The sequence below is a fragment of the Vipera berus genome (genome assembly GCF_964194415.1).
Source record: "Vipera berus genome assembly, chromosome: 11".
Taxonomy (NCBI): domain Eukaryota; kingdom Metazoa; phylum Chordata; class Lepidosauria; order Squamata; family Viperidae; genus Vipera; species Vipera berus.
The window spans coordinates 3,680,073-3,706,772 of record NC_138214.1 but is presented as its reverse complement, the minus strand read 5'-3'; the positions used below and the strand labels follow the sequence as shown (position 1 = coordinate 3,706,772).

The window sequence follows — 26,700 nt, the reverse complement described above, 5'->3', positions numbered from 1 at the left end:
GACCCTTCCAAAACGAGCCGGACTCCAAACAGCTCGGATTTCACGCGCGTCGGATTGCTAGGAGCCGAAGGGCGCGCGGATCAGCCGCGCGTAAAAACGCGTCTCCAAAGGCGCGCGGCTGCCAGCGGCTCTCCCCCCCCTCCCTCCGGAGGAATCCCCCTCCCAGTCCCAATCATTTAAAATTTTTAAATCAGGTAGACTTGAAACGCCTAATTCCAGCCGCTTAAGCAAAACAAGACCCTATTTGGGTCAGAATTGCGCGGGCAAGTCAGACTACATTCCCCCATCATCCCAGCCTGGTTTTCTACCGCGTTTCACCTTTGCATCTCCCATCAACTTGCGTAGTCTACCCCTCTGAGACACCCGCCGGAGTGATTTTGCTTTAATTCATGCCGCTTGTTCAATTAAAAAGCATCTCTTTGCAGCACAGATTTTTTTTCTTTCTTTCTTCAATTGCAGCCAGCGAGCAAAGGTTTAGCACTTACGCGGCTTTCTACCTCTCCCTCCATTCCCAAATGCTCATTTGCATTCATAAATTGTCACCTCAAAATACCAGTTGCGATTATTTTCCTTCTTCAAAGCGCGGATCGCATCGCCCAAAGACGTGGCACTTCTAATCTCTCCGCTAAAACAGGCGCTGCTTAAGGTAATCTGCAAAGTGCATTGGGGGGGGGGGACCGCAAGGGATTTCCTTCACTGCTTCTGAGGCTTCGGCCAAAAGACCGTTCTGGGAAGAGGGAGATATGTGTGAATGCGGTGAGGAGAAAGGTGGCCGGGAAAATATTAACGAGGGGGGGGGGGCAGACGACGTTTCAAATTCGTGTGTGTCACATCTAGCGAGCAGAGATCTTCAGAGCCCTTAGCCAGGGATGGAGAAAGCTGTTTCATGGTGCCACCACGTGGACTGAAGCAAGTGAAACCCAGGAAAATTTGAGGTTGGCATCGGGGTTGATGGCATTTAAAAAAAAAAGTGAGTGGTGAAGAGCCTTCTACCTTGCAAGGCGAAGATATTCTGGAGGAAATTACTAGGGGGTGAGAAGGAGTAGCAAGTATTAGAAGTGATTGGATGGATGGATGGATGGATGGATGGATGGATGGATGGATGGGAGGGAGGGAGGGGTGGGTGGGTGGGTGGGTTGAGGAAGGGAGGGAGGGAGGGAGGGAGAGAGGGAGGGGTGGATGGGATGATGTACTATTAGCCATTTTTAACTCCTAGCAATCACACAGATTCTCTCCATGATGATCACTCCCTAACCTGGTCCGTGAGGAGCCTAATAATAAATAAGTAATAATAAACCTTTATTGTCAAAGTACAACATGTGTACATTGAGATTAGCTGAGCTTCCCCCCCCCTGCTCTCTCCCCCCAACACACAGTGACAACAAACCCTCCATCCCACCACACTGTGTGAACCAACTACACCACACACCGGCCTCCCAAGTCAATTCTGCATAAGATTATGTCCAATGGTGCATTCATTGTCACCGTTACCAAATTCATCCAGCTGGTTGCTGGTTGTCCTCTTCGGCTCTTCCATCTACCTTTCCCATCATTATGTGCCCTTTTCATAGAGTTGGGTCTTCCCAAAATGTGTCCAAACCTAGATAAGGTCACCCAGGGTGAAGACCCCCCAAAGCCAACTGGGCTATGATTGAGAAAGGAGGGGGGTATCACCCTTGTCCCCCTCCCTGCAGCCATCTAACCATACAGGAACCAGAATCGAGTTTCGACCAGCTGAAAATTCCCTTTCCAGTGCCGCCTGCCACAGCTGGCACACTGGGGCACACCAACCTCCCCCATGCTCGTGTCAGTTGAAAAAGCAACGGGTGGGGTGGGGCAGGGGAGAAAAAGTGTCCGAGTCAGACTTCAAACAATGGGGGCCAAATTTGGGCCGCTGCGAATGCAAACCTTAACACGAAGCCTCGGCTAGCGAAAGCTACTGGCCGGTCACATGGACCTCACCGCCTCTTCCTCCTCCTCACTGGGAAAGGACAGTGAGGCCATTTGTCTTCTTTTAAAGAAAGAAAGGGGGGGGGTTTCTTCCTCCCCCTCCTCCCAAGTGCTCACTTCCTGTTCCTTTGGCTTTTTCATGACGCATCTGTGGGGAATGTCAAGAAACCAGAGACCAGGGAACAAGAAGGGGATTGTGCTATGGCTAAGCTTAGATGAGGCCTATCCAGATTGTTCTCTTCCTTCATCGTCTCCTCCCTTCTTGCACCAAAGGTTCAACAGAATAACGGAGTTGGAAGGGACCTTGGAGGTCTTCTAGCCCAACCCCCTGCTCAAGCAGGAAACCCTATACCGTTTTCAGACAAATGGCTGTCCAACGTCTTATAAACCTCCATGGATGGAGCATCCACAAGTTCTGGAGGCAAGTCATTCCAATCGGCAGGAAATGTCTCCTTAGTTCTAGGTTGCTTCTCTCCTTGATTAGTTTCCATCCGTTGCTTCTTGTCCTGCCTTATAGAATAGGTCGACCCCTCTCTCCTTTGGGGCAGCCCCTCAAATATTGGAATGCTGCTGTCTTGTCACTTTGGGTCCTTTTCTCAACACTAGATGGACCAGGGGTGACATGAAGTTTGAACGGCTTTCCCACGTCAGATGGGATCTCCTTGCCTAGAGGAAGAATGATCATTCTCATCCACAGGAATAAATCTGGTAGATTTTCATGGATCCAAAGCTCTGCTTGGTTCAACATTTGGCCTCTAATGAAGGAGCACACAAGCCCCCTTAGATACCAAGAGGGCCCACTGCTGTCCTCCATCATCAGAAACTCCCTGCGAATAATGTGGTTTTTTTTAATACCATTCTAATGCTTTCTACCATTTTTATTGTTTTAATTTTAATCGTATGTTTTTAATTTGCAGGCTCATTGCCGAGATGGGTCGCGATAGAAATCAAGTCAAATCAATCAAGAAACTAACACGCTGCAAAACTTTGGAGTAGGTTTTTTTAAAAAAAAAACCAAAACAAAACAAAACAGGGGTCTTTCACCGATAAGGGCAGGTGGCTATTAATGGGGAAGGTCCCCCTTGTCAGGATTTACAGCTGCTCCTCCCCCCTATCCTTACCCCATCAATTACAGGAAAACAGGCTTTACAGCCCCAAACCAATTGCTCTGTGAGAGCCTAATGGATGTACTTTAGCAGAGATTTTCTTCTCCAGCAACAGATTGGATAAAAAGCATTCCAGAGCAGCTTTTGGTCGGAGAGATAAATGGAAACAGGGAGAGCGGGAAAGAAGGATAACAAAGGAGTCTATACATTTTGCAGACAGGAGAGACAATTTCTAACTTACCAGGCTCTGCTTTGCAGGACAGGTATTCCAGTTCATCAATAGGCCATCTACATTTTGTGCAGAAAGGGCGCAGCTTGGTTGGTCCCTGGAACTACCCACCACTATGTACAGGCAGTCCTCGACTTACGAAGACAATTGACCCCAAAATTTCTGTTGCTAAGCAAGACAGTTGTTAAATGAGTTTTGTCCCGTTTTGTAACCTTTCTAAGCGAATCACTGCAGTTGTTAAGTTAGTAACGTGCTGGTTAAGTCCATCTGGCTTCCCCATTAACTTTGCCTGTCAGAAGGTTCCCCCCATGAACAGGGGAATCACATGACTCCGGGACATGGTCATAAATGTGAGTCAGTTGTCAAGTTTCTGAATTTTGATCACATGACCATGTGTGAAAAACGGTCATAAGCCACTTTTTTTTCAGTACTTCAAACAGTCCCTAAATGAACTTTCGTAAGTCAAGGACTAGCTGTAACTGATTTAATGTTTATAGCTGTTCTAGTTGTTTACACCTCCCAGAATCCACTGTAGTTGAGCAGCCAATGCAAAGAAATAATAAATATTAACTGCAAGCTTACAAAATATAGCAAGATGGACCCTTGTCAGTTACTGGCAATAATATAGAAAAGAGAGTCTTATCTTCCAAAGATCTAAACCTTGATTCCAAAACCTCTCCAGAAATTGCCATCAAATTTCTCTGGTAAGATTTTCAGCATGAGAAGGTATACAGTAAATTCTCACGTACAGAATTGTATCCAGAGGGAAATTGTGTTAATTGCATGGAATTTGTTTTATCCTTGCTGAACACCAAGTAAATTAAACTGCCTCCCGTTCTTAGGCTGATGTTGGCTCCCAGACCCTTTGTCCTTCTTGGGTTGTGGTCTTCAGCCACAACCACCTAAAAGAGTCCCCCTGTGTATGGTGCACATGTACAAGAAGTGTACATCCCACAAGAATTGCAGAATCCTAGCTTGCAAAAAGCAGCTTTGGGCCGTTTTTTGCAAAGAAGATTGGATTGGTGCAGGGCAACAGGATCGGGGATCTAATCGGCCAGTTGAGTAAGATCTTTGGATCAAGCGAGAATTTAGAAGCTTCTTTTAAATGCTTTCTTCCAGCATATTGGGTGGGGGGGAATGACAGCCAGAAGCTTCTGTGTATTGATTCTGGTGCAGGCTGTAGCCATCTGCCATCTGTTACCCAAACAAGACAGAAAAATCAATTTTGCACTACACCAGCTCCCCCAGAAAAAAAAGTAAAAAAAAAGGGGGGGGTTAGTAGGATTATTTGCCTTGGAATTGGGGGTGGGTGGAGGACAGATCAAGACACAATTGTTTCCTGTCTTATCTGAAATGGAAGAGTCTGCAAAAGCAGGCCTCTTGTTTTATTGCTCAAACAATGGATGTTCTGCTGATCTTTGAGGCAGACACATCCAGCCATGGGGAAGATGATAACTCTCCATGCACAGACATCTAAACCTCATTAAGGATGGTGATCAAGATTGCCGCATGTGTGCCTGTGTTGTGCCTCCTGCTAGAGAAACAAGACTTCTGGAAAATATTGAACACCATCAACAACGACAAAAATCTTCAGCAGAAACTCATTTAGGCCTTTAGTACAGAACAAATCCTGAAAAATGTTTTGATTGTAAGTGAAAAAAATATTCTCAGATGGGCTACTCTGATCTACCAGAAAAAAAGGTCACAAATGGGAGTTCTGAACACATACACATATCTACCTATGTAGATCTACACCCATACAGAACTATATTTACACAAACACGTGTGTTACTCTGTGTACAGTACTACTGTTTCCAAAACTCTTTATCAGTGGAGAACTATTGCAGAAGTTTCTAGAATTAGTAAATTAGTAACTTCTCCTCTTTCATATTCTATAAAGCAGCAGCTGATATCCGAGCAATAGTGAACCCACTGCTACCATCTGTTTGCAATACTGTTTGTATTTATTTGGGTCAATGGCAACTAAGTCCCACACCAATGTCAGGCGGAGATGACTTTTTCCATAGAGTTGAATGGATAGAGTAGTCACCCGCTCAGTAATGGTAGAATGGCTGCCTTTACTTTAGGCTGTTCTGACCATGTAACTCAATGGTATGGTGGATTTGAAGGTGGTCCTTCTTTAACAATGCTAACCAGACCAGAACTCTAGCATTAAGCGATGCTGTCGTAAGTCGAAAAACCACGTGACTGCATGGCTTAGCAATGGCAGTCCCTGTTGCTCTGAAATGAAGACTGTGGGGAACATTAAGCCAAGAGCTCAGGTGACTGACCGGAGACTTCCCGCTGGCTTCCCCATTGACTTTGCTTATGCAAAGCCAGCAGGGAAGGTTACAAAAACACGATTGTGTGACCACAAGACGCTGTGATGGCCCTCAGGACAGGTCATCACTGCACCCTCTCATTCAGGCTCATGGCAAGTTCTAACTGACCGAGCGTAAGTTCAAATTGAGCAAACCGCCGTTAAATGAGGACCACCTGTAATCAGGGTAAGGAAGACGCCACACAGACTCTCCTGCTGTTCCGTTTCGCAAATCAGGGTCCCCCTCAACCATCTTGCTTTCCCCCTCACTCCCGCCCCCTGCCGGACAAGGCCACCTGCAATTTGCAGCTGCTGCCTGAAGATGGCAAAACAACCCCACATTCCTAGTTTCATCTAAATCATGGGGCGTGTGTGTGTGTGTGTGTGTGTGTGTGTGTGTGTGTGTGTCGAGGGGAAGATCCATTTCAGCAAATGGAGAAGACTTGCAGTTAGGTGTTGTTGATTTATTATTATTTTTTGGCAAACCTTAGGATGCCCCAAGGGTCGTTATTTTCCTAGAAAGAGAAGTTAAGAAATTCCAAGGTCTGGGAGCCAAAAAGACAAAACGGGGCACCACTGTCCTTGTGCTGCAGTGGATTTTGGGGACCCGTGTGCAAAATGCAGAGACCAAATTGCCTTCAGTTGCACCGGGAGGCAGACAGACAACTCCCCCCTGGCTGTAATAACTTATGCTGAGCCCGTTTGTGGCCTTTTATCTTTTTTTTTTTGCTGCTCTTACCGTCTGCTCAGATTACTCCATTTTTATGTTTGTCAGCGTGGCATGTGAGAGGGATAATTTGTATGCCATGGATTAAACGGGTGGTGTAAATTATTAAATACCTAATTCATAGAGGCATTACACATACCGTATGCAGTATTTTTTTTTTTTACCCCCTTTCTTGTCTCTGGTGGCATCGGCTTGGTTTTGTCGAAGTCCCTTCTTCCTGGACCTTTTAGCAAGGAAGGAAAGGATCTGGGTTTGTTAGACAAGGAGGTTTTCCTGCAAATTAATTTTCTCCCTTTTATCCCACACAAGAGTGACCCTGCAGATCCTGGGAAAGAGACATTCTTCTCCTCTTGACAGGCATGAAGCCATGTGAAGGATTGCTTTCTTATCTCTGGTTGAGGCAGGAGGCAAGTCTTCCCACTGAAAATAAGCAATGTAGAAAACTAGCAAGCCCAACCCCAGGTTCCTCACTTTCCCACCAAATGCTAGCAGTCATAAATAAGGGAAACACGCAAACGTTAAAATGCATGATTTTCAAAGACTTGCCTATCCTAGAATCATTGGCTTCATTCTACTCAACTCACTGGCCAGGATAGGACTTCCCAGACCATCTGGGATCGATGTCTGTTCAACCTTGGCTTCAAAACCTCCAACGATGGAGCGTTGTAGGTCGATTCCAGGAGGCAGGCAGTTCCCCTGCTCACTAGCCCACATGGTCAGTTAACTATTTGGAAAAAGCCAAAGCCAGAACGATGGTTCACACAGAGTTACTCCATGCCATCTCTTCTGGGACAACCAGGTCTGCAAGGAAAGCCACTGAAAGCATTCAGACACACCACAGGCGCTCTCTTCTACACCCTTCTGGATCCCAGTTGCTTTTATTCATCGGGGGAAGGATCCCTAAACTGGAAGTTCCAGATTCAACCCCGAGGGTTTCTTTTAAAGAAAGGGAGCTGGGGATATATTTTGAGATCCACGTCGATCTCTTAAAACCCGAGATCGTGAAGAGGCAGGGCCAAAGCAGATTCTATTCAATCCACAGAAGTATTCTAATGAAGAGCTTCTCATCAGCAACAGGTTTAGGGATGGTCCTTTGCTAAATCCACCTGTCTTTCTCCTGCAAAAAAAAATAAATAAAAAATAAAAAAATCAATTCCTTTAGTCTGGGTCAAGATACATCTTTCCTGAAAAGGGAACAATTTTTGTACGTGTATTGCTAGCAAGAGGGAATGGAGGGCTCAACCCAGGCAAAATACAAACAGGAAGCGGATTTTTGCAAAAGACCGATTGCTGAGGGCAACAGTTAAGGATGTGGAAGCTGAATCAATGGGAGGTTTAACTTCAGCTGAAAAGGTGTTTTGGCTTTTGAATCAAGAGGGATGACGGACCCAGAGGGACAGGCGGCATTAGTTTCCCAGTCTCAGGAACTTTCAAGATGCTTGGACCTCAGCTTGCAGAATTTTGTGTGTGTGCGCTTAAAGTCGAGAACTACGTGTATATTTTTTTGGTTTACATGCTTAGTTTCATACAGGGAGTCCTTGATGTATGGCCAGAATTTGAGTCCAAAGTTTCTGTTGCTACGTGTGACATTTGTGAAGTGAGTTTTGCCCTGTTTTACGACTTTTCTTCCCACGCTTGCAAAGTGAATCGCTGTGGTTGTTAAGCTAGTCACACAGTTGTTAAGTGAATCCGGCTTTCCCCGTTGACTTTGCTTGGCAGAAGGACGCCAAAGGTGATCACGTGAGCCCCCCTCGGGACATTGCGACCGTCCTAAATACGAGTCGAGCATCCAAATTTTGATCACGTGACCACAGGGATGCTGCAAGGGACGTCAAGTGTGAAACAGTCATAAGTCACTTTTTTCAGTGCAGTTGTAACTTCGGTCACTAGATGAATTGTTGCAAGTCAAGGACTGCCTGTTTGCCAATTCACGTTTCTGTATGTTTCTGTATTTTTAATGTTTCCGTGCAGAATATTAAAGTTTATATGACAAAGCCAAATCAGTAGGCCAAAATGTACTACTGATGCCATTTCAAGGACTAATGATACGTTTCCACCATGCAGTCTGCCTTGAGCTTTTTTGTCACACTAAATCTTCCCATTCAGTGCAATATTAAAAATTTAATAAATAATAATAAATTTCTGCTCCGGGGCTGCTGCTGCTGTGCGCCCCTCAAATCCTGCTCAGATCCTTACAACTCGAACCCATTTCCTTTCTGGCTTTGATGAGAGCTCTGGACCTGCTTACATGGCTCCAGTGGTGACATTTTACAGATGTTTTAAGGGGAAAAAAAAGACTTCACCTCTTTCAACAAGGAAAAGACCAGAAGTGAGCATAAAGTCCTTACTTTTTTTTTTTGACAGACACAAAGTAGGAACTGTTAGTCCTTCCTTATTTAAGTGTCACTGGGTGTTTTTTTTAAATTCACCTTTTAAATAAATTCTAACATTCCAAGTAGGAAGTTTTTCTACCATGAAAAAAAAAGTGGTAAGAAAAACCCGTTACAACCTTCCCTGGAAGGTCCTAGGAAGGACTATTTTCAAGGCCTTGTGGATTCTTCTGCCAGTCAACCGCCATTTCATTTGATGGTTTTGGAACCTCACAAGACACCGCAGGTAATCAGTCCCGAGTTACAAGCAATGCTGGAACCAGGATTTCCGTCGCCACGCAAGGGGCTGGTTGTGAGTCGTGCCGTATCTGGCTTTGTTAAATGTGCAGAGCCATAAATTATCTGCATGCCAGCTTTATAAAAATTCTTCCTATTTGTTCCCACAACAACCCTGTGAGTTGGGCTGGGCCGAGAATGAGTGATTGGACCAAAGCCAGCCAGCCAGCCAGTTTTCAAGGCTAAGGCGGGACTAGAATTGACTGTCTCCTGACGATTGGCCCAGAACCACCGAGTTGGCTTTCATGCCTACCAGGGGACTAAAACTCTGTCTCCTGGTGATTGGTCCAAAATCACCCACCCAAAGCAGGACTAGAACTCATGATCGCCTGGTTTTCTAGCCTGATGCTTTAACCATTAGATCAAACTGGCTCAGTAAACTATGGTTTTGAGATGCAAGGGACTGGGTTGAACCTCCTGTAGTACATCAGACCCAAAGAATCTGACAGCTACATCCATTCTTATCCACCCAAACGAGATGCCTCTAAAATCTGGGTTCCAGATCACCACGTTATTTTGATTCTGGAAACTTGAAGGTCACAATGGAAGGCATTCCGACTTGTTAGTGAAATTAAGGCAACCGTTAACAAAGCAGAAGGGTCTTCCTTTCTCAAAACACCAGACTCCCCCTCCCCACCACAAGGCCACTGAGTTGCAGACCCAGGCCGACACACCAGTAAACACTCCTTCACCTTGTCTGATGACCAGCCGACTACCGGAAGGAGCTCAATGGGGAAAGAGAAAGAAAAAAATGCCATGACAGTTGAAACACAAGACAAAAAAAGGCACATTTTAATATTTACAAAGCATAGCATTTGGGCCATGAACGCACCCCACACACATCTATAAAGAAATCTCCGCTCTCCTTTCGTCACCTACCTTTGCAAATGGCGGCTTCGCACCACCGTAATGTATTCCCTTAGCTTTTGATTTTTTTTTCTTTCAAGTAATAAGATTCAAATTTGCATAGTGTCTTTGATCAGCAAACCCGCTCACGTGGCCGTCTTTCCTCAGATCAGCTGCCCATCCTAATCGTCGTTCTCGTGAGGCGGGAAGCGGCGCCATCCGCCGCCATCTTTTAATCCGCGGCTCAAGACATAACCTCGTTTAAAAGCAGGAACTCTAGAATATGGTCGAGAAGTTTTAAAAACGTAATACTGTTTATTTTTGCTTCAAAAACATTTCAGCATTCTAAACATACAAAAAAAACCAACGTAATGTTTGTTGCAATTATTTTTCTTTTCTTTTCTCTTTCGTTTCTTTTTTTTTAAGTACAGAGGCGTTTTTGAACTCTTCTGCGCCCTCCTCACTTTTAAAGCTGACCACGGAAGGAGACTTACAGGCTTGGTTGAAAAACTACCCCGGCTTTAAACTAAAAGGAAAAGAAAAAAGGAAAAGAAAAAAAAAAGGAATCCATACAATTTCTTGTTTTATCTCATGCCGGCTGAATCCCCCCCCCTCCCTTCTTTCACAACTAAGGATGGCTGCAGAATGCTATTTCACTATATACAGAGAGACAACTTTTAAGCTAAATGTACGCTCACCGTAGTGTAAATTAGATCTACTTTCGTGGTCCACGCTTTGAGACGCGGCCTTTTCCGAGGGGGGGGGGAGAAAACCCACAAAGAACCTTTCCCCCCCCCCTCGCTTAAAGCCATTTCCCCCCCTTCTCAGGGGCCATCAAAGCATGAACTACAAGAATTTGTCTAGTTTTTACAAACTATAGATATGTACAGTTTATAACCCAGGATTTTTCTAGCCAATAACCACATAGTTAAACACCACCTTACAAATTAAAAAATAAGATGCTTGAAACATTTTTAAATGCTTTGTTACACCGACAGGAAAAAAGTGCACAGAGTTAGGAGAACACGAGAGCGTCTTTGTTTCCATTTGCTTTTTTTTTTCTTTCCCCCTCTTCCTTTTTGTTTTTAAAAATGTTTGGAAATATGTACAACTTTGTTACACAGTCAGGACCCCGGAAGAGGGTCCCTAGCTACTGAATGTAAACCAGGTTACAATGGTTATTATTTCATATTGTTTCTGCGTTTTCTTTTTTCCCCCAAGAGCGCTTTTATTTATGGACTTCCAAAAAGGCTACAGTATTGTGATCAAAAAACCAAATTTGGGTGGTAAATCTTAATAAAGGGCAAATAAGGCACCATCTCAAGCAAGAGGCGCCAGTTTTTTTTTCTTTTCTTTTCTTTTCCAAATGGTGTTTCCCCTACTCTATGGTATTCACATGGAAACAAGGATTATACAGTTTCTCATTCATCATCTTCCTCCTCCTCCTCGTCTTCATCTTCCTCCTCCTCGTCGTCTTCCTCCTCCTCTACTTTTTTCCGGGCAGCTGCAGCAGTCTTAGCGGCTGTGCTCTTAGCTCCATCGAACTTGCCTTTAGATTTGTAATCTGCAACATCCTGTAATATCAAAGAGAGAAAGTTTGGTTCCCTTCCGCAGCACCAACACGGCATTTGCAATTCTGGCTGGGGGGTTAGGGAAAGAGCCAAAAATTAAACCTGGGTTTATTGGCCGAGCCAAGGCGGTGGGGCTTGTTTTATTCACTTTTTTTTTGTTTTGTTTTACAACTGCCTGAATTTGGACATGGAAGGACCCAAAGCTCCACTGCCTTGGTGGAGCAGTGGGCTAATGCCGGCTTAAGTAACACCAGCTGCCTGCAATTAGTGCAGGTTCACATCCCACCAGGCTCAAGGTTGACTCAGCCTTCCATCCTTCCCAGGTAGGTAAAATGAGGACCCAGATTGTGGGGGGCAATAAGCTGACTTTGTAATAATGCCGCTTGGGGGTGTGTGTGAAAGCCCTAATAAGCAGGCATATACATAGAATGAAGGCTACTGCTAAGCACATTGATTTGTGCTTCTTAGATTGTAAGCCGGCCTGAGTCTTCGGAGAAGGGCGGGATATAAATGGGATTTTTTAAAAAAAAGCTGATCGAGTTAGCAGAGATGGTTAAGTTGACTGCTTTGATTAAAGAAAAAAAACCCTCAACACAATTACTTTTATTTCTACTTGGAAAAGCTTCTGGATTTTATGCTTGAGGTAGGTGGGGGGAAAAATGAAACTTTTGATTTTGGGTTTTACCGATTAGATTGGTTTGTTGTTATAGAAATGGCCAGTTTATGTTACTACGTAAAAGTAAAAAGTTGAGGTTGGATACTAATCTCTTATTCTATTGCACCAAAAGGTGTAAGTCAGCATCTTTTCTTTCTCCCCTTTTCCCTTCCCCCTCTCCTATTTTCCTACTATTTTCTTTTGCATTTTATATTACAAACCAATACAAAAAAAAAACCTGCCTGAATTTTCACCCGATGCCAAAAACTGATGCTCACCAGCCACTCGCTAATCAGAGGCTCCTTAGCTAACCCAAAATAAAACACAGAAGAGGAACGAAGATACTTAGAAAGTTTTACTTCACAAGGAGAACTGTAGGGACTCCTCTTGGCTTTGTCAACATAACTAGCATTAAGCAGTCCCACAGATACTATGTGGTTGTTTCTACAACCCAAGGTTCATCTTTTAAGCACATTTAATGGCTTAATTCTTTTTAGCAGAACTTGGGAGGAAGCAAAAACAGTCAAAAACGGACTTCACATATCACTAAATTTAGGGAGTTAAAAGTCAGTTAAAGGTCACAAACGTCTCACATTACCTGCTTTTGACTTAGAAAGGGGAAAAAAAATTCAGTCACAGGGTGATTCTTTTAACAATCTCCTCACTTAGCAACCAAAGTTCCAGTCCCACCTGTGCTCCCAAGTCGAGGACTATCTGTAGAAGTTAAACTAGACACCTGGTGATTTCATGGTGTGCTCAACCTTTTGTTTTCATGGCCATAAGCAGGATGGCCTTGTTTTCTTTCAGGATGTTTTGAAAATTCCCAAGTCTAGCATCCTATTTCCAATAGCAAAATAGAATCCAGTAGAAAATATCTATAGCTCAAGGTCAAACACTTGGCGTTCCTTCAGCTTGGATGCTTTCCTAAGGATTAGCAGGTGCTCTACTACCAGTCGAAGTTACATCACCAGCGCAGGGGAGGAGTAGCATTCAACTTGGCCTGCCCATCTTAGCTGGGGTGTGGTTTCTGCTGCTGTTTCCTGCTTGTCTGGGTGTTGGCAGCCGAGAGGATTTGCTCCAGGCTACTCTGAAGTTGCACCAGATAAACGATCAAGGGAGAAACAATCTCCTAATCAAGGAAGAAGCCACACCTCAACCAAGACCACTCCCTCATTGCAACTGATGAGGTTACCTAAGCAGGTAATGAAATGTCTGCAGGAAAAACCAAGCTTGAAGAACATCAAGAGCCCAATCCTCTTTTACCTGCTTGGTTGGACTCCTGGAGGAAAAGCAGAATACGACAAGCACTAAATGCCAGTCTACCGTATCGCTCTGTTACAAGGGTGCTCTATTTGGATATAAACCTGAAACAGGCTTTGGATCTGGTTTGGGTGCTCCATTAATCATCACGATATGCAACAAGCACATTCATATCGGACTCGAAGCCCCATTTCTGCTTCACTCCTGGATATTGAACACGAGCACCTGCCATATGCAATATAATATTGTGATTCTAAGAGAGGAGAATGTTTGTAGCTCAGGATTGAACTGTGGGCTCCTCTGTGCTGTCAGAGCTTGGTTTTCTTGCAGACATGTAGTTACCTAACTAGGTAACATCATCAGGGCTAGAAGAGAGTGGGGTTGCCCTTATTTTTATAAACCAGTGGCTTGCCCTGTCAAGTTTTTGGTGGAAATAATATTGATGGTTAGTCGATTAGGATGTTGTTTACTTGATTGTTGGTCCACCAATACTGACAGGGCAAGCCACTGGTATATAGGCAGGCAGCAAACCACTCTCCCTTCTAGCACTGACGATGTTACCTAGTTTGGTAATGAAACGCCTGCAAGAAAACCACCAAGGTCAGAGAGCACCAAGGACCCCAAAACATAGTGATTAAACCAGCATTGTGCACACGCATTCTTAGATTTGCTCCCCAAATCAAGAATGGCATCATGTATTTGCTTGCCCCAGCCTGGCCATCACCTTCTCCCTGAACCAGGGGTAGGCAACCCTGGCTCTTTTATGACCTGTGGACTTCAACTCCCAGAATTCCTGAGCCAGCATGGCTCAGCTTGGAAACCTCTCCCTTTCCCTTCAGCATGGCTGGCTCAGGAATTCTGGGAGTTGAAGTCCACGAGTCATCAAAGAGCCGAGGTTGCCTACCCGTGCCCTGGACCAAAGCTACCCAGAATCCCTTCAGACTGCGACAGCTGCCCAACCTTACCTTCTCATACTTCTCCTTCAGCTTAGCAGCTTTGTTGTTGTACGGCTGCTTTTCGCTGTCACTGAGGTTGTTCCACATTTCGCCCAACTTCTTGGCTACATCTCCGATCGAAATGCCTGGATTGGTGGACTTGATTTTGGGACGGAATTCCGAGCAGAAGAGGAAAAAGCCAGACCTTGGGGAAGGGAGAAGATACAGGAGAGCTGAAAACGGGAGAGGGTCAGAAACTCTGAAGCAAACTAGTGTGAGGTAACTGGACCAAGGACCTAATGAGGCCCACAACTGTGTAAGAATTGTAATGCACGAGTCTCGAGCTTGCACGCCTTTATTCTGGTTTCTGACACAGATGTCAGAAGGAGCTAAAGAGGACCAGCTGGGACTTGGCCAAAGATCCAGGTCTGATCTTCACAGCCCCACCAAAAACTCCCCAAACACATCTGGGTTATGCTCAAGCAAGGTTGCAGTCCATACGCTTTAGCTAAGCTCAGTCCAAGCAGCTGTCAACATCCCAATAAAAGCGGGCAGGATAAATCGTCATTTGACGGATATTAACCCAGGTAAGATACTTATAATATTTTAGAAATCTGAGAATTCTCCATTTTAAATCTGTTTTTTTTAAAAATAAACAGGCAGGACTTGAGGAGCTATCCCTTAATAAGGCTAATCCTTATTAATAATTATTAATAATCCGACTGCAGTGATTTAGAATATAATGCCTTCTCTATCTTCCTGTATCGTAGCATTCAAAAACATCTGGATTGATCAGAAGAGGACATTCATCAAAGCAGGCTGCAGACTGTTGTATCAGTTACTCCCTACAAAAACCTCAAGTTTGGGATTAAGGCTTTTTAAAGTTTAGGAGGATTGGAAGAATTTAAAAAAATTCCCCCACTACGACCATTAAATTACCAGCTGGCTAGCTTTCACCCATGCAGACAGCAGCTGAAAGCTGCAGCCGCTTTAAAAAGCAGCTTCTTAAAGCTGCTGTTACAGTTCAGGAACGCCACGCTAGATCCATCCCCCGCCTTATTCAACGACATGCTTCCAAAAATGCCAAATTTCAGAACTGAGAAGGTTGGAGTGAAGGAGGCGGTTACTTACGGCGGCCTTTTGGGGGCATTTGGGTCCTTCTTCTTCTTCCCCCCTTTTGCCGGACCATAATCTTTCATTTCTCGATCATACCGTACTTTGTCAGCTTTCGCCATCTCATCAAATTTCCCTTTCTCTTTGCTCGACATGGTCTGAAAGACAAAACAAGAGTCCTAAAAAAGGATACTCAAAACACCAACCGACTCTAAATGAAGTCCTCAAAGTAGGTAGAACCACAGTTGAGGACAAGATACCCAAACTGAGAAGTGGGGAGAAAAATCCTTTGATGGGGTTTTTCAGGTCTCCGTCTAGCATCAGAAGAGACACCAACCAAGCACCTTGGCAGAGTGAAGGGTTGTGATTCAGAGCCAATCTCCCAAAGACAATATAGTGTACGGGGATGTGGCCTACCCACCATGCTTTAAAGCAGGGGTCTTCAAACTTGGCCCTTTTATGACTTGTGGACTTCAACTCCCAGAATTCCTCAGCCAGTCCACAAGTCATAAAAGGGCCAAGTTTGAAGACCCCTGCTTTAAAGCAACCATACAATATTTTCTGGGATTTTGTAGCTGCCAAAGAGGACCTTCTTCTGATTAGGACTTTCAGGGGATAAAAATGCAGCCGTTTTAAAGTATGGAAGATGGCTACTGCAGCTGTGTTCCACGTGCTCAAAAAAAAAAAACTTTGGGAAGATCAAATGTGAAGCTCTCCAGCTAACTACACAGTCTCAAAGCTGGCTAAGATATCTTTAACCACCAGCAGTTGGGTTAGTCTTCAAGCGGGATAGATAAAAATTCACTTTCTAGGAGTCGCTAAAAAAATAAAATAACCTGAAGAACCTTCTCTTTGGTATGGGTTACGTGAGCTACAGAGAGTATTCCAAACCAGTGAGCAAGAAATCTTTTCTTTTTCCCAGAGAAACAAGCCAACATACAACTGAGTAGAGTTCGTGCATCACCCCACAAAGTCCATTTGGTTTGAACTTGGGGACCGCTGTTCAGAAAGCATAGCTTAGTGCAGTCAAACCAATTATAGCTTTATAGCTTGGTGTAGCTAAACCAACTATAGTTTTATGCGTCCTGGGAAGCTGAATTTCTCACCTTCAACAGGGTAGTAGTGTTGTCACATCAGAACCCTAACTACGAATTCAGTTGAAATACAAGAAAACCAGAGATGTAGGTGAAATTCAGAAGGCTTGTTCAAAATAATTGGGCCGAGCCATCTTTTCATCAAGGGAACATCTAAAATGTTGATACCAAGTGGAAGACCCCCCCCCCAAAAAAAATATTGCCACAGTGGGCATGACCAACCATGAAAACACCCACAAACCTCCTTCTCTGGACACGGTGCCCATATCATAATTCGCTCCATCGAAAATAGGATTACAAGGAAGCAGTTTTGTTAAGGCCACAAATAGGAGAAAGTTGAAATAAGTAAGGAAAGGGCTCAGCTGCAGGGGGGGGGGTGAAATTTGAAATTTATTTCACCAGAAGTTTAATAGATGCTGAATTACTTGGCCAGCTATCCTGAAGATCTTTGGAATAGCAGGGAGGGAAGCACCAGAATTTATTCTCGGAGACCATACCTTCCACCGCTCCGAACATTTCTTGGAAAACTCTGCAAAGTTGACAGGAACTTCTGGATTTTTTTTCTTATGTTCTTCACGGCAGGTTTGCACGAAGAATGCATAAGCAGACATCTTTCCTTTTGGCTTTTTGGGGTCGCCTTTCGCCATTTTTAAAGGAAACACTTCAAAGCAAACAACAATTCAGCGTTTAAAATCAATCTTACATCGCCCTGTGCAGCCAAGACAATATACAAGGCTGTCCTCGGCTTATGACAACTTGAGCACCAAATTTCTTTTGCTAAGTGTGTTTTGCCCCGTTTTAGGACCTTTCTTGCCACAGTTCGTTAAGCGGATCATTGCAGTTGACAAGTTAGTAACCCGGCTGTTAAGTAAACCTGCCTTCATATTGACTTTGCTTGTCAGGGGGTCACAAACGGAATCACGGACCCCGCAACTGTCACAAATACATGTCAGCTGCCAAGCCTCTGAATTTTGATCACGTGACCATGGGGACGTTGCAATGGTTGTAAATGTAAAAAAAATGATCATAGGTCACAACTAACTGTTGTTAGGTCCAGGACTACCTGTGCACACCCTGCAGTCCTTCAATTGGTTAAGAAACGGGGAAATATTTTTTTAAATACGATACGTAAAATTTAAAAAAAAATGCTTTCCTCAGGAAAATCCCCAACACGCTCAACCCTTTTGCAGTCCATCCATCCCTTTAAAAAGTCTAATCGCTTGCCTCTTTTGCTGTTACGGCATGCACCATCCTCGATTCCCCGTCCCGCCCTCGACTGACAACTCATGAAAAAAAACAAGTGCAAACCAGCCAGGAATAAGCCAGAATATTTCAAGATATTAAACACGTGGGTGCCCACTTGTGGACTTGTAGGCTGGGGCTGGCCCACCCACTCCGATAATAAACTTCTGGAGAACTTCAGCCTTCCCATGTCAAGATAGTAGCTGCAGGCGATCTCTCCCTTATCTGGAAAACAGTTCAATCCCATTTAAAGATCCCCCCCTTAATTATTGCACACAACAGAGGACTGCAGTGCCGCTGTATCCAAAGAGATTGTGGTCATTAAAAGGTTGTTGGCCATTAAGAGGCTGGTCAGCCCAGCAGCTGCCTGCTAAGTTTGGAAAGAGGAAATTTTTATCTCCTTACAAGTTTCCTGCAAAGGGAAAGGATTTGCCAGGTCAAGAAAAAAGAGCAGAGTTGTTGGTTTGTTTTTCCTGAAAGGGGGGGGGGCAGAAGCAGTTTTCCTTTAGCTGGGGAGATGATTAAAACCCTCTTTCCCTTTTCCTGCCTGGGAACCTTTGCAATCTCGGGTTGCAAAAAGTTGAAAATCCTTTAAAAAAAACACCAAAAAAACACAAGTACTAACTCAGCACGCCTCCCCAGGAAAAATCCCCTCCCCTCCCCCGTTTTGCAAAAGTTGCCTTTAAAAATAAAATAAAAAACACACCACCCATGCCCCAGTTCTATATATACATCTTGGTTGTTGCACCACCACAATCTGTTTTAAAAAAAAAACAACAACACCCAAACACACACACACACAAAAGTTTCAAAGCAAAAGAAACGGGATTTTGTTCCGCTCCGGCCCTGCCTCTCCACCCCAAGGTCATTGGGAAAATAAATATATATATATGTATATATATATTTTTCCCCCCTTGTTGCGGGGGGGGGGAAGGTGGAACAACTGCCGAGGCACGTGGCCCCAATAGCCCCCCCCGCCTGAAGCCGCCCCCCCTAGAGGGGAACCTGCCCCGGGCTGCGCCTTTTTTTGGGGGGGGGTTGTTTTATTTTGCGGGCGCGCCGTGGAAAAGGGGGCGAAAAAGCCCCGTTTCCCCGGTCCCGATAATTCACCTTCCATTTTGTGAATCGCTTCTTGATGAAAGAAAGTGCCGCTGAAATGGGCCCCGGGGGGCCGCTGGGGGGCCAGCCGGGCCCGGGGGGTCCTGGGGGGCGCGGGCGAGGGTCCGCCGGCGGGGCTCCTTGGCCCCTTCGCGCAGGCAGCCCGGCTGGCGAAGGCAGGGAGAGCGCTTCCCCCTCGCCCATCACGGCCCCATTCGCTAAAATGGCTTCTCGAAAGGCTCGGCGAGCTGCTGGAAAGGGCTTAACAAAGCCACCGGCGCTCGTCTCCGCCGATTCAGCCCCCGGCTCGGCCAGCCCCGGCGGCCAGCCGGCTCGGACCCGGCTCGTTTGGTAGAAAAAGCGATGCTCTTTCCAACCAGCCCGGTTGCGGGCCGGAGAAAAGCCGGGGGGGTCCCGAGAAAGCGGTCGGAAAGCGGCCTCCCCCCCCTCACCCACACTCCCTGCTTAGCGCAATCGCCTGTCTAACAAAGGCAGCGCGCAGCCATTACAAGCCTCATTCCCTCGCGCCGAAGGGAGGGAAAGGGCGGAAAAAAAAGCCCAAGCCGGGCTCCCAGCGGCCCGCGAAGGGCACGAGCGGAGAGAGATAAAGCACGGGGGGCGGAGGCGAAAGGTTTGGGGGTTCGGGGGACCCCCCGCGCGGATTTCGCCCCCGCGTCGCTCTCCCTCCCCGTCTCTGCCCGTCTTTCTTCCTTGAGGTCTGCTAGGCGAACGCCAGCCATATTAAGGCACACACAGCAAAGCCTACGGCGGCAGCCCAGGCGCGAGGAAGGGTCGGCTCGGGCTCTGGCGGCGGACGGAGGGCGGCCCAAAGGACCTTTTCCCAGAGGGGAAATGAAAAGGAGGCGGAAACGAAAGGTCGGGGCCCGATCCCAGGCGGCGGAGAGAAAAAAAACGACAAAGGCGGGAAAGGGGGGGGGAGGGAGGGAAAGGGGGCAGATTTATTTCGCTCTCCCCGGGACGCGCAAGGACTTCTCCCCGGTCGGATGCTCAAGGGGACACCCATTAGCAATGCAAAAGACACGGCAGGGCATTGCGCACCGCCGGGCAACTTGGCCGTTGTTTGTCCCCCCCCCCACCCGGGCCGGCGAGAGACACGCGGAGGCGAGGCGGACAAGCGCAGGGTCAGCCCAGCCCGGAGCCGGATTCCTGCCCATGCGGGCTTCGGCCGCCGCTGCACCAGCCACGTTCCGCTAGCAGGAGCCGCGGAAAACCCACGCTCTTTCCTCGGGGGGGGGGAGAGGTTGCGCGCGTGGCTGCGTGGACGGAGGGGGAACGAGAGCGCTATCTCGGGCAGCCAGACGCGTTCCCACGCGCGCCCACCCTGCAGATTAAGGCAAACCCCCCCAGGGAAGAATTCCTAGCCCCCCCCTCTCCCGAAAGACGCCTCCGAAACCCGCACACGCGTCCCGAGCCCCCCCCCCGCCCCACACGAAGCAGGGGGTGGGTGGGTGGGAAGAAAAACTCCCGTGGCAGCCCGACCCGGGACCTCTCGGGTTTTTCGCCCCTTTCAAAATTAGGGGAAAGAGAGAGAGAGAGAGAGAGAGAGGGAGGGCGGGGGGGGGGAGAAAGAAAAAAAAGAGTCAGAAAGTTGATGGGAAAAGAGGCGGAGGGATAAAAGCCGGGATTTGCAAAAAGGGGAGGGGGAAAAAAACGACCCCGCAAAAATATACACATTATATTTAAAGGTTTTTTTTCCCAAAAAAAAAGAGGGAAAAAAAAGCAAGAGGGGGGGGGGTAGGAAAAATAAAAGGCGGCGCGGCCGGGAAGAGGCTGGGCTGGGCTGGGGCAGCTGCCGCCCCCGGGAAAAAGTTGCCGAGCGGGGCTCCGGGCGCCTACCTGTATTGTTCGCGTGAACGTCGGCAGCCGCGGAAGGAAGAAAGCGAAGCGCACACCCGACGCGCTAAGACTCAGCGCTCCTCGCCGCCGCCGCCGCTGCCGCCGCTGCTGGTCAGCCTCGCGTTGGCTGCCTACGAGAGCGGCCTGATTGGCTGCGGGGCTCTGCCGTTTAAAACAACCTCCTCGCCTGCCCATTGGCCCGGCCGCTGTTGAATATTAAGCAGCGGCGCGCGCCCATTGGCTGGGAGCGGGCAAGTCGTTCATTCAAAAAGAACAGCCGCTCGCTCCCAGGTAGGCACACACACCGCGCAGCGACGCCGGGGAGAGGGAGGGAGGGAGGGAGGGGGAGAGAAGGAGAGAGACACGGAGAGAGTGTGTGTGGGGGAGAGAGGGAGGGAGAGAGGGGGAGAGGGAGAGAGTGTGTGGGGGGAGAATGGATGAGAGGGAGGGGAAGAGAGAGGGAGAGAGACGGGGGGGGGGGAGAGAGTGTGTTTGAGAGAGAGGGAGGGTGAGAGGGAGAAGAAGAGGGAGAGTGTGTGTGGGAGAGAGGGAGGGAGAGAGGATGAGAGGGAGGGGAAGAGGGAGAGAGACAGGGGGAGTGTGTGTGTGGGAGAGAGGGAGGGAGAGAGGATGAGGGAGGGGAAGAGAAGGAGAGAGACACGGGGAGAGTGTGTGTGGGAGAGGGAGGGAGAGAGGATGAGAGGGAGGGGAAGAGAAGGAGAGAGACAGAGGGGGAGAGAGGGTGAGATGGAAGGAGAGAGGGAGGGAGAGAATGGTGGGCAAAGAGAGACAGAGAGAGAGAGGAGAAGGGAGGGGGACTTTGGGGAAAATGGGACAAAAATAAAAGGGGGAGCTGCCAAAAGAGGAGGAGGTTTCCCCTTTCTCCCTAGGCTACAGGGCTTGAGACAGACGAGGCTGCAGCACCCACGTGGGAGTTTGCGAAGTTCGAGTGAGTGCCGAGACTCTGAATCTGAACCCGGATCTGGAACAGAGATGACTTAAGAGAGAGAGAGGAAAGCCCAGTTAGCCAGGATTCACTCCGATTCAAAGGTGCTTGTCGGGTCTGCTGGCACTGTTGGGGTGAGTGACCCCAAAAGAAAGAGCATTCATACCTAAATCTTTGAAAGCAGGGTCTCTCAACCTTGGGAACTTGAAAAAGTATGTATGGACTTCAACTCCCAAACACTCAGGCTTTTTAATCCCCAATTGTGTCATTTCTTGACCTTACGAGCAAGATGCACTAAGCGCCTGTTTGATCTCCAGGGCCTGTGGCCTTGATAGCCAAGTCTCACTGAATTCAGCAGGGCTTACTTCTAAATAAAGATTCAGAATATTGCAGCCTTGAATGTATTTGCATGATCTGAAGGGCTTAATGTGACATTCACAGCCTTTTCTCTCTCTCTTTTTTCAGAACCCTCTGAGGCTGGCTGAGATGGGGAGTGGAGTAACGGGACTACATTTTTAAAGACATCGCCCCCCCCCCCCCGTAAAAAAAGATCTCTGCGCTGAGCTTTCGAACGGATCTTATTGGAAGGGATTTTATTTTGGCCCCAGAAAACCGGACGGGAATTAGATTGACTTCAAGGAGATCCTGATTTTTCTGCTTAAATCTTGACTTCTTTCTAATACCTGCATCCATAAGAGTTTCACATCTGCCGCCCCCACCACCCCTGCAAGGAACCAGTTCTCTGAATCTCGCTAATTAATATCCCCAGTCCACCCCAGTCACTTCCCAAGCAAATGCAAACACAGCACTAGAAAAAGGAACTCGCGACCGATCCTCGCTCTTACAACCAACGCAGAGTCCCCACGGACACATGATCAAAATTCAGATGCTTGACGACCGGCCTGGATTTATGAAAGTTGCAGCGTCCCAGGGTCACGTGATCAGCACTTGCGACCTTCCTGGGTGGCTGCCGGAGACCTAAATCAACGGGAGAGGCTGGATTCCCTTAACGCTCATATGATTTGTTTAACAGCCGTGGCAAAAGTCCTAAAATCAGGCCTGACTCACTGAAGAACTGCCCGGTTTAGCAATGGAAATTCTGCTCCTGGTTGTGGTTGTAAGTCTGTACTTAAGAGCACTTAAGGAGTTAGCAGCAGAGTAGGTGCAAGGTTTCTAGGAATAAAAAGGTCGGGATGTGAAGAAACACCAAGAGGCAACTCAAAGGGGCATGAGGGTCATCACAAGATAGGGAGGGTCGGTCTTCCAAGTAAATTTAAATGTATAAAAATGTGCACTCGTAGACCAAACAATAAAAATATTGGTGTGTGTCAAGAAACTATCAAGAAACAAAGAGGCATGGAGTCATCAGATTAGGAAGGAAGGAAAAGAAGGAAGAGTCTTCCAAGTAAATTTAAATGCATTAAACTATACACTCATAGACTAAAGAATATTGGAGCTAGGAATGCCGTAGCTAAATCAGGAGAAAGGGACATGGCTGCATAAAAACAAGGCCTCTTCTGTGCTTTTCTCCAGTTTTGATTTTCCATGTGAAACTAATGGCGTCTGTGTGGATCAAACATATAGCTGAACGTAAGGCCTCTCTAATATATGCGGGATGACACAGTAGATTTGTTTGTTTTTTTCCTTTTTAGGGAGACCCCCACTTTTAATGTATCTGATTGTTACCTCTATTTTTAGTCTGTCAGGGGAGATGGGGAAATTACAGCAATCCCCGAGAACAGAAGTGTAGCTGTATTTGCTTTGCTGCTAATGATTATCTAGCAGCGAAGGTCCGGTTTTCCCAGGAAGAGAACGGAATGACATCTGTTGAATTTCTGCCTTGTGAAATTGTTCAGAATCTGAGGAGCTGCCCTGGGGTGGGGGGAAAGGTGGCAAATGTGTCTTCCCCCCCTTCCCCCCCCATTTTTTTTAAAGAGCCATTTGGTTCTCCAGTCAAGGCTGTTGGACTTTGATTAATGACAGCTTTGTTTTCAAGATGTAAGTGAGCTATTAGTGAGGTATAAATCGTCAAACTAATGCAAATGTTTCTCAGCCTTGCCAATTGCCAACTTTAAGACGTCTGGACTTCAACTCCCAGAATTCACTAAATGGAAGGTCTGTTGAGACTCCACGGGAGGCCCAGAGCACTTGTTCTGCACAACCACAGGCCACAAACAAAACTGGTCCTAATTAACTTTAATAGGACCATCCACACGTGCATTTAACAGGTCCTGGCAAGGGATTGTCAGGCTTTTATCCGAAACTCCCTTGAACAATGAACTGGGAATAAGCCTGGAATTGATACTCGGTTGCTGCCGTCCCCTACTGATTGTCCTCGGTTTACAACAGTCTGTTTAGTGACCGTTCAAACTTACGCCGGCACTGGAAAAGGTGACTTTGGGCCTTTTTTCATAGTTACCACCTTTGCGGCATCCCCAAGGTCACGTGATCAAAATTCGGATGTTTGGCAACTGCTTCGTATTTACGACCGACACTGTGGTCACCTTTGGCAACCTTCTGACAAGCAGAGTTAACGGGGAAGCCAGGGGGGGGAAAGGGGGAAAAAACCCGTCAAACCCAGAAAAGAAAAGGATAAAATTAACTTTGGTTGGTTATTCGCTTCCGGCTTCCCCATTAACCCGAAGGCTAGTGAGCATCTCTAGGATGACCTCACTTGAAGGATTAAGTACAACACAGCGTCATGATTTCCTATGGGGAACCTCATTGCTTTGAGTCTCCTTTGGTGAACAGCTCCAGGTGCTGAAAAGGCCAACAATTTCACCTTCTTTTCCAAGCCCTGCTGATGGAACGTGTATTCCCAAGAATCTCCCAGTCGGGAAGGCATCCCGGTCACCGGTCTTATGAATTTGCATTGGGAATCCCGTGAGGTCAACCAGCCATTCTGTTATTCTGCTTGAACCAGAGTAATTGATCCCAGCTAGCGACAGCCCTTCCAGCTCTAAGAGGTCTGAAAAGAGGGTTCCCTTTAGCTGACTTGGCCAAGGATCTGAACAGAGACTTTCCCAGACCCCAAAAGAAGAGAAAAGATGCTAGACTTCTCTAATTTATACAGAAAGACCTCAGCTTACAGTCCCGCAGTTGGGAGTGAAACTTCTACGGCTAAACAAGGCAATTATTAAGTAAATCGTGCCTGACTTTACAACCATTTTTACGGGGGTCGTGAAGTGAAACACAACAGTTGTTAAAGTCAATCACATGACTCTTAAATGAATCCAGCACACACACACCCCTTGTCTTTGCTGGCTGGGAAAGTCACAAGTGGCAATCCCAGGACAGAGCAGCCGGCATAATAAATGCAGGCCAGTTGCCAAGCTTCAAAATGTTGGCTATGTGGCTGTAGGGACACTGCAATGGTCATAAGCAGATGGAAGTCACTTTTTTTCACTCCTGTTGTAATTTTGAATGGTCACTAGGCATAAATTGAGGACTTCCTATAGGCTTCAGATAGCTGTGCAGGCTTGAGGGAGGAAAGGAGGAATAGAGGAGTGGGAGGGAGAAGGAAGGAAGGAGAAAGAGGAAAAGAAGGAATGGAGGAGGGGGGAGGGGAGGAAAGAAGCTATCTAAGTCTATAGTCTACAGCTAAAGAAGTATGAAAGGGAGCGAAATTTGGTTTCTCTACCAGTAGCGTCTCTTCCTTTGCACAGCAAACTTAAAATGGGGAAACTGGCAACATTTGGGGGGGGGGAGGAAAAAATCTCAAAAGCACTTTCTGATTATGGCACTGGAGGAATCCAGCTGTTGCAAGTCAAAATTAATCACCAGTCCCATCAGGATCCTGGAAAACGTTTCACATCTTGAGCCAAAGTGGCTTTTTTGGATGCCAGCCAGAGGTGGAAATGGCCACTGTGACCCAACTCTTCAGCTGCTAATTAAGCTGCTGAAAAAACACAGATTTCCTGATCCATCCCCTGCAGTCAGCAAAACGCTGGGGTGGGAACTGTGATCCTTGAAATCTTGGCTCTTGCACTGCCGGAACCATCATCCTTGAGTTGGGTTGGGTTGGGTTGGGTTGACTTGAGCATGTTGTGGGCCCCACCAGTCAAGGAATTCCAACTGGTCCAGGAGAAGGAGCTTCTCAGTTGTGGCTCCTACCCTTTGGAATATCTAAACCCCCGAGGTGAGATTGCCACCCACCTTTCTGGCCTTTGGGAAGAGCCTGAAGACCCGGCTCTGCCAGATGGCTTGAGGGCCCAATGGGGAAGCATCCCACTGGAGGTGGTCGGTGAATTAAAGAGGGAATCCCAGCTCCCACCCACCCATGCGTCCATTTCCTTCCCTTCCCTATCTTCTATTTTTGAGTGTCAGCATGCCGCCCAGGGAATTCTGGGAGGTGAAGTCCCGAAGTCCTAAAGTTGCCAAGGTTGAGGAACACCAACTTAAAGCACGAAGGAGAGGGAAGCTGTGGAAGTCCTAGAGATTGTGGCTTTGTGGCTGTGCGACTCTCCCTCCAGGCATTTCCCAGGAGACCCAAGGGCTACCTTGTGCGGTGGATTGGCTGCTTGGAAACCCGACTGCTGGTCTTGATAGGCCAAGCTGCCATCCATGACTTCAGTTCTTATGCGAACCGGAAAAAAGAAGTTTGGATACAGATTGAAAGAATCCAATGAAACGTTCATCTCATTTCGTTTGAAATCATGGGGCAAAATCTCACAGGGATCCCCAAAAGCCCACCAGCTTCGTATTTGCTCACCCCTTATAAACAAGGACACGGTTTAGTGACTGTGCAAAATCACAATGTCACTGACAAAAGTGACACATGGCCATTTTTCACACTGACAACCGTTGTGGCATCTCCATGGTCACGTGATCAAAATTCATATTTATGACGGGTTACAATGTCCTGTGATCCCATGATCTCCTTTCTGATGAGCAAAGCCAATGGGGAAGCCAGATTCACTTAAACCACCATGTCACTAATTTAACAACTGCAGTGATTTCACTTAAGAATTGTGGCAAAAGTTATCAAATGGGGCAAAACTCATTTAACCAATGTCTCTGTTAGTAACTGAAATTTTGGGCTCAACTATATATACATATGAGGGATGCGGTGGCTCAGTGGGTTAG

At 46.8% G+C, this 26,700-nt stretch overlaps 1 protein-coding gene and 1 long non-coding RNA gene across 2 annotated transcripts; one reads left to right on the top strand and one right to left on the bottom strand.

The window, feature by feature from the left end:
• Positions 1-9,767: 9,767 nt before the first annotated feature.
• HMGB3 (high mobility group box 3) lies at positions 9,768-20,804 on the bottom strand. The gene is made up of 5 exons (XM_081336676.1): positions 20,670-20,804; positions 16,970-17,133; positions 15,397-15,536; positions 14,296-14,470; positions 9,768-11,418 (listed from the first exon to the last, which is right to left on the bottom strand). Exons 2-5 carry the CDS (start codon positions 17,117-17,119, stop codon positions 11,266-11,268), a joined length of 618 nt encoding a protein of 205 aa, XP_081192802.1. The 5' UTR covers positions 17,120-17,133; positions 20,670-20,804; the 3' UTR covers positions 9,768-11,265.
• LOC308673184 lies at positions 20,738-22,850 on the top strand. Its single transcript, XR_014027595.1, has 3 exons — positions 20,738-20,960; positions 21,560-21,749; positions 22,081-22,850. It is a non-coding gene; the product is annotated as an uncharacterized lncRNA (long non-coding RNA).
• The last annotated feature ends 3,850 nt before the right edge of the window (positions 22,851-26,700 follow it).

Coding starts and splice junctions, on each gene's coding strand:
- HMGB3 (XM_081336676.1), bottom strand. CDS start 17,119: ATGGCGAAAGGCGACCCCAAAAAGCCAAAAGGAAAGATGTCTGCTTAT. Junction 15,537..16,969: donor AATGTTCGGAGCGGTGGAAG/GTATGGTCTCCG, acceptor TTTGTCTTTCAG/ACCATGTCGAGCAAAGAGAA. Junction 14,471..15,396: donor AATGCCCCCAAAAGGCCGCC/GTAAGTAACCGC, acceptor CCCTTCCCCAAG/GTCTGGCTTTTTCCTCTTCT.